This window comes from Simochromis diagramma, unplaced genomic scaffold (genome assembly GCF_900408965.1).
Source record: "Simochromis diagramma unplaced genomic scaffold, fSimDia1.1 OVJJ01000680.1, whole genome shotgun sequence".
NCBI lineage: Eukaryota > Metazoa > Chordata > Actinopteri > Cichliformes > Cichlidae > Simochromis > Simochromis diagramma.
This window is the reverse complement of record NW_024387470.1, coordinates 1724688-1741976: the sequence shown is the minus strand read 5'-3', so window position 1 is coordinate 1741976 and position 17289 is coordinate 1724688. Positions and strand designations below refer to the sequence as shown.

Sequence of the window (17289 nt, the reverse complement as noted above, 5' to 3'; positions counted from 1 at the left end):
AAGGACATAAAATATACCACAAGATCCTTCACAGTGTTACTGCAGGCCAACGTAATGCACTTTAAAGTAATTATCTGGTTAAAACGGAGGTTGTCTGATTTAGTGACTATCTGAATTTAGAAGTAGGAAATCAGAGCTCATCCAGGCTTTTGTCTGTGACATGCCTGGAGTGTAGTTGACTTGTATCATTTGGCTTCCTGGATAAGTACAGCTGGGTATCTGCAGAGCAATTAAATTGAATGCAGTTTTTTCTAATAATTTTACCTAAGCAAATCATTTATAATATAAAAAGTATTGGTCCCAGCATTTAACCTTGAGGAACTCCGTGACTAACTTGTGTGTGAAGAAGAGTCCCATCTAAAAATTAGTAGATTTACATCTACAAATTTGCATATAAAGATATGCGATGCAGTTCTTTTGCTACCATTAGTGTATTTTAATCACTGTAGTAAAATACTGTGGTCAGCCATGTTAAATGAGCACAGACACCAGTCCAATTTCAAGATCATTTGACTTTCAGTGGTGCTATTTCTGTGCTATACACTCTAAATCCTGACTGAATCTCCTCAGACTAACCATTCCTTTGCAGATGATCAGCTAACTGTTTGAATACCACTATTTCAATAACTTTTAAAAATAACAGCAAGTTTAGAAATCCGTCTATAATTAAGGATCGATTAAGGACTTTTTAAAATAATGGTTTAATTACCACCACCTTAAAAGTTTGTGGTACATAGCCTGATAATAAAGATAAATGAATTTAATTTAAATTGGATGGATGGATAAAATTGAAGCATTAATGGTGAAAGGTCTTTGAGCAGTCTTGTATAGGGCTGGGTATTGTCACTGATTTCTAGAATCGATTCGATTCCGATTCACGATCCACGATTTGATTCAATTTGATTAGATTCAATTCGATTTAAATCTGGGAAATTTTGCCTCAGAGAGTCAGAAATATTATAATTCAGATCAGTACATTTACATATTTTTGTATCTATAAAAAGGAAGCTGACACTCGCAAGACTTTATCAAAGGTGTAAGCATCACAGCAGATGCCTTTGTGTCAAAGTAGCTGAAGAGAAAACACAGAAAAACATGAAGGTGATTTTCCTGGCCTGGGATTTTATAAAAAATATTCTGCAGTACATCAAAAACGAAAGAAAACCATTAATCAACATATGAACATTACCTCTGAAGTTACAGCGGTTTTATTAGCGCATTATGCATTTTGCATAATTTTAAAAAGTTTACATTTGTTCAGAAGCCTATTGAACAGCAGAAATGAGGCTTTCTTTTCGGAAGCAAGTAAAAGGAAAAAAACAGCGGCAGACAGCGCTGTAAACAACGGTAGACTTGTGCGTAACAAGCAAGCGAATAATGCAGAAAACAGATTTTTAGACGGGAAACTGTTCTTGAAGTATACTGAGAAAGAGAGAGAGAGCTGTGCATGAAGTGTGGTGGAAGCAAGACAGCAAAAGTCAGAGGGAATTCATGACGATGTTTTTGTGAAGCATAGTTTGGATCTTTTTTGCTGCTGGTTCGGTCAATATTGTTTGGAGAGAGATGAAACTAACAGCTTTAGAATCAGCGCAAAAAAAGGCGTAAACACAAAGTGCGGATAAGTTATACTAAAGTGAAATATCAATTATAGCAGACAGCAGCATGTGCAACGTTAAGATTATAGTAGGTCTCTAGTATATTTATGTATTTCTAATATATGTCCACCTTTATACGTGTATTATTTCTAACACTATATTTACTTAATGGTACAAACACAACCAGATTTCGGGAATGAATAAAAGCTCCGACCAAATGTCACAGACGGTCGTCTAGCACCGACCTTCTCCTGCCTGGGCTTGCATGTTTTTACTCACATTGATCAGCTTTAGAAGGTGAGGTATGGTTTAGTCTCTCCAGCGAGTCACTGCTGCCTTCATCCAGGATGTAATCAAAGTTCAGGATGAACATCATGACCACACCCTCCTCGTTCTTCACAGGGATGATATGGGTGGCACAGAGGAAGTTTGAACCTAAGCAAAAGGAAATCACAGTTAGAAAGAGTTTTCTATTTGATTGACTTAACATGTGAGCCAGTGGCAGATACAGAATCTCGAAATTATGAGGCCCAATCAATCTTTGTAATTTTTCAGTCTGAAGCAAAATGGAAAACCTGATTTAAACCCGACATAGCAAGTTTCTAGACATTTTGACCCTGGAGTTTTCCATTAACACCCTTTGACATTCAGGCATCTTATTCCAGATAAAGCTGCTCACACAGGCAGGTCTGGCAGAAAAATGAGGGTGAAAAGGTCAACAAGGCCTTTGAGAGGAAACCCACTGGAGCTCAATGATTTTATATATACAGACATGCGGCAAGTGTCCTTCACAGTTCAGTACAGTTGAAACATTGCAAACAGCTTACCTCAAACCTAAAATTAGCAGATTATTTAAATAATGTATCCCCTTGAATAATGAATAATTTCTTTTTCATGTAACAACCATGAATATTTTCACAGCAGTTCTCATGGAAGGAAAAAAAATGAGGCCCAATTACTAGAGTTGGCAATGGCTTCACAGTGGGAGGTAATTTAATACAACCCTGCTAGCTGCTAATGCCTCACATCTAAATGTTCCTAATTGATCAAATAGGAAAGAGGTGAACAAAAATAAAGCAGATATAGGAGACAAAATTGTGGACCAGCTGACTTGTCCTAGCTTCAGAAAAAACCCTCAAATAAACAGAAAATATGATTGTTACATTTTTATTTTTAGGTTTGATTCCGTCTTTAATCCTACTCTAGGCTTAAATAGTATTTGAAGTGTTGCCAACATTAGTAAAGCTGTAGTACAGGAGCAATGAACAAAAATGAGATGCATGTTTATGTTTTAACTAATAAACATAGACATTGTTGGAAGATGCTCTCTCACACATTAGACTTGAAATCCTGGTATCACTATTAGGCTATTTATAGCTCACCCAGCAGGCACCCAGCCAAGAGCGTTTCTTTTCTGAGGGAGCATAGATGCACTGCTGCTTAAACACCCTAAACTGCGATTCTTACTCTGCCTACAAAAGAATTGTGGATTACCACTCACTTTCTTATATCAGGTTCTCAAATGCTACTGTGCAGCTTTGTAAACCAAAGTAGTTCACAAGGCCTGGCTTTGATTTATGTTTTGGGAAGTCCAGATTTTGCAGGGCTAAGCAATATCCAGGGCCTAACAGTATATCAGTGTCACCATGGGTGGGTTGAACTATTCATTTAAATCTGGGGTGGGGGGGGGCGACTACCGTGCTTCCTGTGACTACAGTGTCAACACTGTAGCACTGTAGCTTACAGATAATACAGAACATAAAGTCACAGCAGATGGTTGCCTCTTCTTCACCCTAGTTCTGCCTACTCACTCACAGGGAATGACCAGATTGCTAGTGTTCCCTCTCCAGTTCCGTACCTTTACCTTAAAATGACTCTTGGTGTAAACCGCACTATATACACACATATACACACTACACTATGAACACAGCATTGACTACAGAGTGAGTATTAAGAGAACAGCATTCTGATATAGCAACTATGACTTGAGGTAAAAAAAGAAGCTTGTTTTGAATCACAACTCAAGCAAGCACTTTGGCGACAGTGGGAAGGAAAAACTCCCTTTTAATAGGAAGAAACCTCCAGCAGAACCAGGCTCAGGGAGGGGCGGCCATCTGCTGCGACCGGTTGGGGTGACAGGAAGAAGACAAGATAATCCACATAGTTTAGTTTGCATTCAACATACTTTTTAAAAGCAATTTGAATCAGACTTGACTGTCAATTTTATTCACACGCTCCCCATACACTTATGAAATAACTACCCAGAAGATGGTAAATGGCCTGTATTTGTATAGCACTTTACTTAGTCCCTAAGGACCCCAAAGCGCTTTACACTGCATTCAGTCATCCACCCATTCACACACTGGTGATGGCAAGCTACATTGTAGCCACAGCTGCCCTGGGGCGCACTGGCAGAGGCCAGGCTGTCGGACACTGGCGCCACCGGGCCCTCTGACCACTACCAGTAGGCAACGGGTGAAGTGTCTTGCCCAAGGACACAACAACTGAGACTGTCGGAGCCAGGGCTCGAACCGGCAACCTTCCAATTACAAGACAAACTGCCAACTCTTGAGCCACGATCGCCCCAGAAAAGTTACCAATATGGCTGCCAAGTGGTAAGTCATGCTTCTAGAAGGACTTTGACGTTAGCTAGAGGGATTAAATCCTGACCTACACAAATATACACACATTATTAGTGGAATATTTTGGATATGAAAAGAGTGCATCCAGATATTATTGTGTACTTGCCTCATACTGACAGATTCAGTTATTTACCCCAACTTAAAATATGAACTTCAATCAATGACTTTGATTTTAGCTTTCATCTCAGCTCAGATATGTTTGTCATTATAAAAATACAAATGCATCTGTTGTTTTTATCTCTTTAAGCACAAGGAGTAGCACTGACAGTGATAAGCATCCTATAATTTGACTCACTTTGTTTGCAAATTAAAATCTTCTCCGTCTGTCTCCATGGAAACAACTGAGCGCTCCAAAGAAAGTTAAACTCACTGCACCATTCTGTCATCAGTACAAAGTGACTTCAAGATGTTTTTCAAATGATTATCTTTATTCATCTGCCAATATACAGGGTGTTGAAAGAAATTTCCCTTTTATGGCAACAAACAAATGGAATAAATCATTTAGATGGGCATTTAACAGTGTTTCCACTGAAAACACAAACACCACCCAGCCACCTATCATTACATTTTTTCAGCTGTAGTGTTGAAAAAGTGTCTGAAGTTGTACAAATGCACTTTTGCATAGACTAACCAAACATGCAAAACAAATCACATGCATGCACACAGATGCCCTCACATGTGCACAACCATACAGTGCTGTGCAGAAGTCTCAAAGCATTCTATTCATCAAAGAACAAAATCCAATAAAACTTGCTAAATATTATGTGATGTAATGGTAAATGGCCTGCATTTGTATAGCACTTTTCGAGTCCCTAAGGACCCCAAAGGACTTCACACTGCATTCAGTCATTCACACACACTGGCAATGGCAAGCTACATTGTAGCCACAGCTGCCCTGGGGGGCCCTGACAGAGGTGAGGCTGCCGGATACTGGCGCCACCGGGCCCTCTGACCACCACCAGTAGGCAAACATGGGGTTAGCATCTTGCCTAAGGATATTTGGCATGCAGCCAGGAGGCAGCCTGGGATCGAACCACCGACCTTCTTATTAGTGGCTGACCTGCTCTGCCACCTGAGCTACAGCCACCCCATGTAGGTATAACCATCACTCAAGACCATGAGAAAAACATCTTATTCATTTCAAAGTCAGTCTCTGGCATAGCAACAAAATCCCAGCACGTGGTAAGTCAAAGAATTATCTTCAAACACAAGGCGAACAAAGAGCCCCACACTAAACACACCATGCAGAGATTATATCAAGAGACAAAAGACAGTGAGCCAGTCTAAAATCCAGAGACCTGTGGCACATTTTCCAAGATTGAAAAACTGCACGTGTACCCAGGAGAACTGGAGATGCTCACATCAAATATAGATAGTTATGATTTCATTTTTATGTGATTAGTTGACTATACTATATTATTTTTTAACATACAGTACTTTCCAGTACTTGTAGTAAATTCGTTCACAGTACAGTACAGAGCAGTCTATAAAAGTAGTGCTTGCAGGGACAAAACCCCAGCCTTGAAATGCAATCTATGTGTGTACGTGTATGAGGGACTCTAAAAATAAGCTGCTTGGAATCCATAGGCATTTATAATTCATAAGTGTCAAGTATTATATTCTAGAAAACATAATGGTGACTTGGTGACAATGACTTTTTTAGGCAACATAAGAATGAGAATGGGTTTAAAGCTGTGTGTATGAAGAAGAATAGAAGAAGAAGAAAGTGATGGGAATTTTATAAAAACTTAAAGTTTGTTAAAAAAAAATCAATATTTTGTTTATTGTAATAATTTTTCATCTGATCTCATGTCATATACTTAGCAATGGCTCAATTCAAATACAGTTGAATATGAAAAAGACAATGGGGTAGAGAAGTGCTTATAGTTTCTAAGCCATACGGGGGCACAAGGACACTGTGATCTTTTTGTCATTACTTCAGTTGACGCATGTGTTACTCGGAGCGGAGTGACCAGTTTTAATATGGGTTTCGTATTAGTTTTAAACCTGCATAAAAATAATAATTCTACATGAACTTCTTTTCCCTCTATCTCTTCTGGTCATTACTCCCTTACTCCTTCATGTCTCTTAAATCCAGACTCCTTTTTTTTCTGCTGGTTTATTCCCCTTAGTCTTTATTTGCCTGCTCTCATTCTCTGCCCCTGTCTCTGCATGTCTTTCTTCCTGAGAAGAAAGAGAGCTGCCCAGGTTCTCTGCAGGAAGGCCACCTGACGCGTTATAAACGGACAGATCAGAAAGATTCCCGACACTGCTGCTGATGCAAATTTCTGCCCATCTGCCTGTGTATCCTGCCTCAGAGGAGTGTGACAGGCAAACACAGATACACATACATGCATGCACACACTCACACAAACAGAAATAACATTTACATTTCTTGTGCGCACACTGGCAGTGAGACAGCCAAGCATGCGCACAAAAACGCTAATGAGGTCCACAGATCTCGGCTCAGCACACTCTGAAACAGCCACAGACAGACACTGGCTCACACACATAAACACACACAGTCACTCACACACAGCCTGCCGGCAGCATTAATTAGCAGAATGTTCTCTGTCCAACTAAATCTAATACGCAGGCAATGGAGCTGCTTTACATGGTGCAGTCTAATGAGAGAGCACACCTTTGAAATTCTCTGACTAAAACAACTTTAGTCAGAGAATTTCTGACCTGAATATTTATAAGGACAAGCAAAGCAAACACGGTTAAATATCTCCATTTAATAGATCGGGTGCCATCTCTACTGCTTTAACAACAGATTTAGAATTGAAAAAAAAAAAATACCCTTCAAACTTAAAGAAAGTGTGTGACTCAGCATCAGCCCTCCCATGACACAAATTTACAGTCATGGATGGATGAAGTGAAACAGAAACACAATCTGTTCTTTTCTAGTCTCTAATCCTCAGAGAATGGTGGATGGAGGAAAGTGCTGACACACAGTTCATGTAAGTGGCAAAGAATCTCAAACTTTGGCAAGGTGAAAGTGATCTAATGCGCACAAAACTGCCTATCATCCCCATAAACAAGATTCTTGAGCCAAACCGGAGGGAATTCTATATATATAAGCAGCCTGATAAGGCTACTGCTTTGCTAGTGTTGAAACTGCTTGGTGTGTCAAGGTCAAGCCTTAAGCCTGAGAGGAAACGTGGGTCTTATTCATTGAAACATTTTCCACTCAACTTCATTTCCTCGCTGACAGGGTGCAGTTAGGAAGCTACCTGGATTAACAGAGCTACCTAGTAATCTTTTGCTAGACAGATGGCTCGGCAGGATGGCAGCACAGTGTGTTACCAAGTGTATATGCAGACTACGCCAAATCACAGCATGCTCTTTAATGTTTTCAGACCAAAGCCACATTGTATAGCATTATCATTTTTGAACATAACTACTCTGGTACAGTGGGGAGTCAGTGTCCATTCTGATAAAAACACAAGATTAAAAAAAAAAAGGGTAGTTCCAGTCATGCAAAGTCACCTCCATGCCAGTTTTTGTACTTGATGTCTCTCCAGTAACCTAGATGACTGGTCCAAGCAAAGACATTACTATGAAATTAACACAACTGTGCATGAGATAAAACCGGCATTCATCTCAAACACAGTGGATAAAAGTTGATATTCTGCATAACAGACACGTTATAGACACCTTTTAGTACACAAGACTCCCGGGAACCTTAATTTGACCTCAAGGTTTGGACTAACAACAGGAACACTAATGGAACTAAGGACAAAGTTCAGATGAGGGTAGTGTCTTATATTGCACTAATACACCAATGACCAACAATTCCAACAATGTCCTTTCATTACAGAGCTATCCAATACATGTCTCTGTTCAACACAGTTCTCTCAGTCTGTGCCTCACTGCCATGATTCTCTTTCTCAACTTATATTAATTACACCATCAAAGGTTGTGCCAGTTCAAGCTCATTTTAAGCTTGAGGGATCACTGCTCTGCTCTGCTGAAGGGCATTACCTCCAGCCGAGCAGAGCTTTGAAATATCCTTCAAGAAGCTTGGAGCTCTTTTCCTGAAGCCTACTTAAAGAAATTACAAGAAAGCTTGCGTAAGATATTTCAGGCTCTATTGAAGAATAAAGGTGGGCGTTACAACTTATTGACTTTCATAATCTCATTAGAATTGTGCAAATTCTTTTTTTCCTTATATATTGTATTTCTATGCATGTTTCAATTAATAATATCCCATTTCCCCTATTTCCCATTTTTGTAGCAAATCATTAAGAAATTAGGGATATCTCAAGACTTTTTCATAGTATTTTATAGTGTAAAATACACGTTTTCGATTGCTTTGGTCTCTAGGACACTGCTGTGGTCGCAGTTTGAAGGTGTTGGACTTTTCCACAAACACTGCACAGCTATTCCCTGAGCTGTATGGAAACTGTGAATCTGCAAACTGGAAATGAAAACCATTTGGCTTCAAAGTGAAAGTGTCTTTTGAAACATGCTGGCTGCAGGCACAACTTTTACTTTAAAGAATTGAATTTTTTCAAATTCTACTTCTACTCAGCTAATAATTAGTGAGTATTTGCAGACCAACATAAACAACCATAGGCAGCTGTGGCAACTGGCTAGTAGCCAAAGTAGTCAAACAACATCTTATTTTCCACTAGCAAAGTTTCAAGATAAAGTAGTCCTCTTAGGCTACGTCCACACTAACACTAAAACGGTGTCTTCGTCTGAAAATACTCTGCGTCCACCAGGGGCGATTTTTCAGTCTTTTTCTAATTGTCCTGTCATAAAATGTAATATTTCACATATAACTGAAGCCTGTAGAAACTGAGATGTGGCTCTTGGGTTGTTTGCAACTTCTTGAGCATTGCTCATTCTGAACAAGGGTGATGCGCAAAGCTGTAGTAAAAAGTGTTGATGGAGATGTACAGAGAAGGTCAAAAAGAGGTGCTCTGTCTTTGTGGATCGAGAGAAAATTAATAATAGGGTGCAAAGAGATGAGCTGTGGCTGTGCTTGAGGAAGTCAGGAGTGGCAAAGAAGTATGTGAGGCTGGTACAGGACATGCATCAAGACACTGAGATATAGTGGGATGGGATTACATCAGAGAGCTGCCCTTCTTGTTCGCAATGATGATGGATAGGTTGACAGATACGATCAGGCAGGATTCTCAGTGGATTATGATGTTTGCCAATGACATTGCGATCTATAGTGAAAGTAGCGCGCAGACGAGAGCCTGGATAGGTGGAGGTTTGCTCTGGAGAGAAAAGGAATGAAAACCAGTGGAAGCACGACAGAATATGTGTGTGTGAATAAGATATGGGACAGGTGGAAAGGTAAACATAGAAAGAGTAGAGATAGTGAAGGCAGATGAGTTTAAATACCTGGGGTCAACCATACAAACCAATGGAGAGTGCAGAGGTGAAGGAGAAAGTGCAGGCAGGGTAAAGCAGCCTGATATGAGTGTCAGCGGTGATTTGTGAGAAAAGGATAGCAGCAAGAGTAAAAGAGAAGATTTACAAGATGATAGTGAGACCTAATATGACATATGGAAGACAGGAGGCTTGGTTGGAGGTGACAGAGCTGAAGATTATGATTGACACTGGGAATGACCAAAATGGACAAGATCAATTTCATGAAGAAATGAGTACATCAGATCGACAGCTCAAGTTGAGTGTGTTGGAGACAAAGTTAGAGAGGAAAGGTTGTAATAGTTTGGACATGTTTGGACAGGCATAGTGGTCATATGGGACAAAGCATGGTAAATATGGTGCTACCATGAAAAGAGGAAGATGCATGGATGTGCACAACATTCAAATGAATAAAAGAAGGATATGAAGAGGGTTGGTGTGATAAACAATTTGCATAGCTGAACAAAATCCTGGTATCTTTATTATTAAAAAAACAACAACAATCCTTTGTAAAAACTAAATTAGTTAGGTAATAGAAATTGCTGAATGTGACTGTGTACCTGACAGGTGCACAGCAGGAGGAGTTCCAGTTTCAGGATGCTGGAAATTTCATTCCATTTCCACTATCAATAATTAAAAGAATGCAGCTGAACGTACACTCATTCACAGTGGAAAGGTAACTAAAGTTCAACACACGCATACATTAATCTCTGCAGTTTGATCAAGTTCTTCTTCTTGCTGTCTCTCTCATACACGGATACACACACAGTTGCTTAACATCTGTTAACTGGTTATATCTGACTGTTATATGGGAATCTTGACAGCCCTCACTCAGATAAATCTCTGCCAGCACCATTTAAGTGAAAATCATTTTAAATGGAAAACTCTACTTTTTGCCTTGGTTTGATAGACATGGTGTGTATGTGTGGGTGTATGCAGTTATGTTTGTATGTGAGCACAAATGAGTGATACTAATGTGAGCTGAGCCTCGAGCAGCTCTGGTGTTACACTACCTCAGGGGTTACAGTGACACTTCCCTTCTTGTTTCCACTCTCTATGTCTCTGTAAAACGCTCAACTGTGAGCTTTTTCAGTTCGCCACAACTAATTGTAATCAAATCAAGTTATCCAGGTCACTCTTTAACCCTGTCTCAGCAAGTTAGAATGTGTTGGAGTCGATTACTGTTGCAGCAGTAGTGTCTTTTATTCAGAAAGTGAGAAAAGCAACATGGGCGTAGGAATGACGGCGACCTGTGTAAACTGCAAAGAGCACAAATTCTCATTTACAGTAACAGACAAGCCACTCAATCTGATGACTCTACTCAAAAACAGAAGATGGGTGAAAAGATGCTGTGATTCCATTAAAGTATTAAAGCTAAATGATTATAAATGAGAAAGATTTAAAAAACAAGCCTATGATTCTGGAAATGTAACCAGCGCTTCCCACCCCTCTCCCGTTTTCCTTTTTCCACTGAGAACATTTAGATGTACTCGGAACTGTGTACGTGTATGTCTGCTATCTATTCCAGAATTGAATGTCATCAATGGCAGCACAGGGCCTGGTGGTTTGAGAAACTGTCTCGTAGCACAGAGGTCACTTGTCAAATCAAGAGAAGTGCCTCAACATCTATATGAATAACAGGTACACAGTACACACGTACACATTATTTATAACTGCAGAAATATCCTCTGTTATTATTCATAGAAGAAAATTATTTCCATTTATCCCCTGCCAGTGGTAAGGCAATGACAGTCTTGGAACATAATTAAAATCTAATGTAATGGCATATCATAAATATATTCCTGGAAATTAGCGATGGAGTCATAACATCCCATAACATCTCCTCTTGAACAGACAGGAGATGTGGGTGTTAAACATTGTGATCACAATGACAGAGTACAGCCTTGTTAGCATGAGGCACAATGACTTTCAACAGGACCTGATAATGGTAGCAAGACAGTGACTAAAAGTAAAATTTGAATCAGAGGGTCAATGCATTCTGTGTCAGCATTTATATAAGAGACACTTCATTATGAGTTTAAATCACACAGTATAAAAGCCAAACTGCAGGCTGAAGCAGATAAACTTTATTCCAAATCTGAGTCATGATGCAGAACTGAATACAAGCAACTTAATTGCCTTTTGTGTGCCTGATTGTGGTGCAGATTCATTCAAGGTCTTATTTTATGAGCCCCTCCTCAAAATGTAAACCAGCAGTGTTTACAGTGCATACATAACTATTACAATATAGTGGTGCAAGGAGTCAGCTGACTCCTGCTTTGCCATTTTCAGTAAACAAGTTTGTCTTTCTGTTCCTCTTTAAGTGTCAGGGAAACAGAGTTACTAAACAGTAAACAACAAAAAATTAGGAGCTCAGTGCCAAAGTTACAGTAGGTAGTTTTTATGTCTTTACTTTATCTTTCCAAACTCAGTGCTACTGCACCATCTTGGACAGACAGATGGTTTTTGTAGCTGATGTGACAAGCGCTTCAGATGCTACCAAAAAAGGGACAACATCAAGCATGACAAAATTAAAGCATCCGCCTGTGCTGATATGTTTCTGTCACTGCTGATCAGAGATGGAGCTGAAAATTACCCACAACTGCAGAGTACTTCAGGGTTTATTACAAAAACTAGTTGCTGTATTTTAGCATCTGTCGGATCTTTTATCTGATATTTCCTTGGTATTGTTTCTATCCTTGGATCGGGAAAACTTGGCTTACTGCTATTGACAGATTGACAGACTGATACTAAAATTCCATTATGATGTGTGAGGGTTTAAAAAAGGACCCAAATTCAGAATCCGGAGGACAAAGACAGGATGACAGCTAAATACAAAAGACACTTACAAAAGTAACTTAACTTCCACAGCATGTCTTTGTCCTCCCCTCACAAAAACTGGTCACGACAGATGGACGTCCCTCCCCCTGCCAGGTTCTGCTGGAGATTTCTTCCTGTTAAAAGGGAGTTTTTCCTTCCCATTGTCGCCAAAGCACTTCATCAAACGGGTTTTTCACTGTTTTCTTTGTATTATTGTAGGACCTTTACTTTACAACATACAGCATCTGCATCTTGAGGCAACTGCTACTGTGATTTGGCACTATATATAAAAAAAATTACTGAATACTGATGAGTGACTTTTAAATTTGTGGATATCCTGTGTTCATGTGGTGTATGGGTTACTGTTTACAGTATTATTACAGCACGAGAGTTTGACTGAATGTGTACTGTGTACGTGAACCTTTGAAGAATACCTTGAAGAGCCAGTTAATGATTGTACAGTTAGGGCTGGGCAATATGGCCTAAAATTCATATCGCGATATAATTTCAAGCATGTGCGGTAACGATATATATCGCGACATATTCTTTTCTTCTGTATAAGGTATTTTCCACACTATAAGGCACACTTAAAATCCTTTAATTATCTCAAAAATAGAGAGTGTGCCTTATGTATGAATTCTGGTTGTGCTTACTGACCTCGAACCCGATTTGGGCGTGCAGAAATCTGTTAAAAAATGTTTTAGTACAACTTTGGTAAGCCGCACTGCTTGATGGATTGTCAGAGCATTACGGCTGCCATAGTGAGGAGCTTCGCGGAGTAATCTGGGTCCAAAATTCCATCCCTTCAGGTCCCAAAGTCAAACTCTTTTACTGAGAGTAAAAAACGGTCTAAATTCTTTAATCTTTAATAAAATCATCAGCGTTGCTGCTTTACCAGGTGTAACAATTAAGTTTAACATCCAGGCATCCATGAAAACAGAATTTATTAAATTTAACGGAATTAGAAGTAGGCAGGAAGTTAGCTCGCTAGTTTCCACCTAAACATGACATACTATGTTCTGACAGAGATTTTTGAAACTAATTAAAACGTACAGCTTACTGCTTCTGCTACTGCTTCCGACATAAATGAAGAGAGAAAACTAAACAGCAGTGGCGTTTGCAGGGTTACTGAAGTTGGACTACCTAATGTTGTGCTACGTGATTGCTAGCGACACAGCTATGTTAGCATAACATTAGCACAGTGAAGCTGGAGGATGAATGCCAACTTTTTTTCCACTCGATAAAAGTCATTAATGAATCAATGTTACGGAAGTGGAGGAAGCGCAGTTTTTGGCTTTCCCCATATTTCAAAAGTGCTTCATCTCTTTGCTATGACTGTCGGCATATTTTGCAGATGATAATGGCTGTAGCCGCTGCGATGCTTTCGACCAAAACAGGCGCAGCTTGATGACATCATCAACATGCGCTATCGCGATAGAGCGGTATAGTCAAAATCTCTATCATTGGCCAAATTTATATCGTTTCTATCGTATAGCGTTTCTATCGCCCACCCCTATGTTCAGTCACTTTTTTCTTTTAGCCAGTTCATAACCAAATACTGGTTCGACTTTGTCAGACAACTAAAAATAGCGTTCACACAATATAGTAATGCAACATTTGCTAGAAAACATACAACAATATCTTATGAGGACTTCTAAGACTAAAATTTAAAAAAAGAACCCATAATTTCTTTTTTAGCGTCATTTAGCATTGCAACAATCTGAACAGCATTGGTCATGCTTAACTGTCTAGCAAGAGCCAAAAAAATAAGAAACAACAAAGACAAAATACACAGTACCAACCTGGATGTAAATAAGAAAGACATGCATGATGAAGAGACCTCAAATAGACGAAGTTTGGGAAATGTCAGACTTGAACTACTGCGGTCTAACACCTTGATAATGTCAGATGTCAGGTTTTGTTGACATTTGTACAGTTGTGATGATACATGCCACTAGCTTTAGGCTGTCCCCCTGCCTCTAAGGGTTTGTTGATTGAATCCCCATCAAAGTGGTACTCCAAGGGTAGCAGAATACAGATCCATGGCATTTAGTGATAGGGTGCAAAAATGCGTCAATTCATGGAAGCAAGTGATTGTTGTGGGGCTGGGATTGTGTCTTGGGGTCTTTGTTGTGTTTTTCAAGTTGTTCCTGCTTTCTGTTATGTGGGAGATGCAGTTGAATTTCAATGTCCAGGTGTGAGGGAACATAAGATCCAAATTAAGGCCAGGACATGAGGTTTTTCAGAACATTTTATTGTTTCCCTTCCCTGATTGTTGCAACAATCCAAACAGCACAAAATCCAGTGAATGAAAAACTATAACAGTGACAAAAAATGAATGGCTGCTCATTCACAGATTTGCTCTTTGCATATTCGTCTCTGAATGAGAGAAAATCTGGGATCAGGTCTGAAATATCGTTCATGAGAAATATGAACGACTGAGTGGAGGGGGCAGGGTTAAATTGGCAGACCCACACTGTGTGATTCTTCCGTGCAGTCAGCATTCGTAGAGCCAACCTGTTAACTCCTGGACATCAGATGAATGAACGGCATCTCTGCACATGGAGCTGCTGGACAGGAGATGTGAGCCCCTTAATAAAACAAGAATGAGCAGAGACTTGTGGGGAGGGGGAGGAAAGCCAAGTGTTTGAGCCTGAATGGGTTGGGGGAGGGGCCATCAGACTGTTTACTGTCTGTTTGCGGTAATACTATCATATAAATGCAGTGAGTGTGGGCTTAATCCAAAGATACAACACCAGACTGACCTACATTTATTCACTGGCACTGTGAAGCCCTGGCTTTGTAATAGATTTCATTCATACCAGTTAATTAACTATGTGTGACTGATATCATAAAATTCTATATGTGGGAAAATGACAAAGCTGTTGACATGTCCAGAGCAGCGTGTATAGCTTTCTGCTAAAAGTTTGATTTGTGAAAGTAATTCTTCTCTTTGAAAGAATCCAAAAATGTCAATACCTTAATGGATATCAATGAAATAAAACAGTGAAACAAAATAGAAACAATGGAAGGATATTAACTCCTTTGCAACCTCCTAACAACTAAAGAAAAAAGATCAGATTTCTTTTTTTTTTTTTTTTTTTTAAATATTGTGTTGATTTTATTCTGTAGATATTAATGTCTACAACTATATGTATAGCATTGTACTTCATCTGACATGTCAGTGAGAAGAAAAAAAATGGTGTCTGCTGCTGCAGTGAAGAATGATCTAACAGGAGCACAATGGAGGGGAGGGATGGTGAAGGAATACGTTATTGATCCGAATGATCTTGTTACACACTAAGTGAAAGGTTTCATGAATTTTAATACAAATAAGAAGACAGAAAGACAGCAAATGATTTATCTGTCTGAGCCCATGCTATTTTCTGCAAAAGATGACTGAAAGAGGAGCAGATCTTTTCATCTTTGTTGACAAAGGCTGCATTTTGGACCTTTATCTTAGCAAAGTGCTGGTGCTCAGTAGTGCCTTACAGAGCTACTAGTGTGACATTGGGCAAGTGATACTCAGCTTACGGGCCTATCAACCTAGTCAGGTCTGTCACGGGGGACAACTGTCCAGCTATTCATTGAAATATGGTTTGAAGATGTTACACCTATATGTACCATCATATAAATGCTTTCCAGGGCAACAAAGTTAGCATTTTGCAAATTAAATTTTTGCAGTTTTTATCATGTGGGCTTGGTGTCAGTCTTTGTAAATGAATTTAGTTAGTTATTAAGTTATGACTCTTACTCTTTTCATTATGGGGGAAAAGCTGAGTATTCCTGCTGAGTAGATTTGAGTCAGATTTACAATTTCTGTCAATTTGTAACTGAAATACACATTAATTTAAACAGATATTCTAACATTAGACGTTATTCCTATATTACTACCAGTCTGCTTTCACAATTCTAGTGTCTTTATATTCAGTCTGTCTATGAAGCCAGATCTTTATTACCAGGTCAAATGTTCCTTTGCAATAGTTATAATAAACCGTCAGCTAAAAAAATAACTGTAACTGCTCTCATAACATGAAATATGAAGCTAAGTAGAAACTGCCTGCTTTTCTTGAGAACCACATCTGCATTTGGGGAGCCTCTTTGTTTTGCTAACAGCCCAGAAAAGCTGTTGAGGAGACTCGTTATAAATGGGATCCACTGTGAGGCATGAATATAGAGGAAATCAAAGCTTCTGCTACAACACAAATCTATCTATGTCACTTTAGACTGAGAGTGGTAGCTTTGCTCATTACACTGCTCCCTAGCTGGGCCCTGTAAAGTGATAAGAGTGAGCTGGACAGCTTTATTCAGTCGCACAAAATCAGTTTTCTAAGCAAATCCTTTGTTTTATTTTGTATGGGTTCATTCAATGTTGAACACGAGAACAGCTCACTCTGTTTTTAGCACAGTCAAGTGAAAATAATGTTCTGTATCTGCATAAAGAGGTAACACTTTGCTTCCAGTGAGACAGACAAAGGGTGTTGGATATAGAACTAGGGCCATCAATTATTTAAGCAGCTCTCAAGCAACTGGACTGAATTCAAGGGGGCGTTCCCACAATGGAAGAAGTCATCTGATATTCAGCTGCACTTGATTTCTTTCCATCTCTGACACCTCGATTTACTGTCTCTGCCAGCCGCCCCAACCACACACACATTTAGATAAGGATGAATGCTCCTTTCTTCATCCCAGCTCTCCGTCTTTCAGTTATGCGCCTTATTTTGTCTTTTGTTGTCCCTTTTTTCTCCCCTGCATCTTCTTTTATTCTCTCTGCATTTCCTTCTTTTTAGCTCGCACTGTTTCCCTTCATACACATGTCTTTCACAGAGACAGGCTGCCCACTG

The 17289-nt window shown here is 39.4% G+C and overlaps 1 protein-coding gene across 3 annotated transcripts in view; it reads right to left on the bottom strand.

The window, feature by feature from the left end:
• The window catches only part of LOC120723457 (potassium voltage-gated channel subfamily H member 7-like), a 73591-nt gene that overhangs the window by 45125 nt on the left and 11177 nt on the right, over positions 1-17289 (bottom strand). For all 3 annotated transcript variants that reach the window (XM_040014878.1, XM_040014881.1, XM_040014880.1), the window contains exon 3: positions 1875-2030. In XM_040014878.1, the coding sequence (XP_039870812.1) occupies positions 1875-2030 (156 nt within the window). The remainder of the gene's footprint in view (positions 1-1874; positions 2031-17289) is intronic.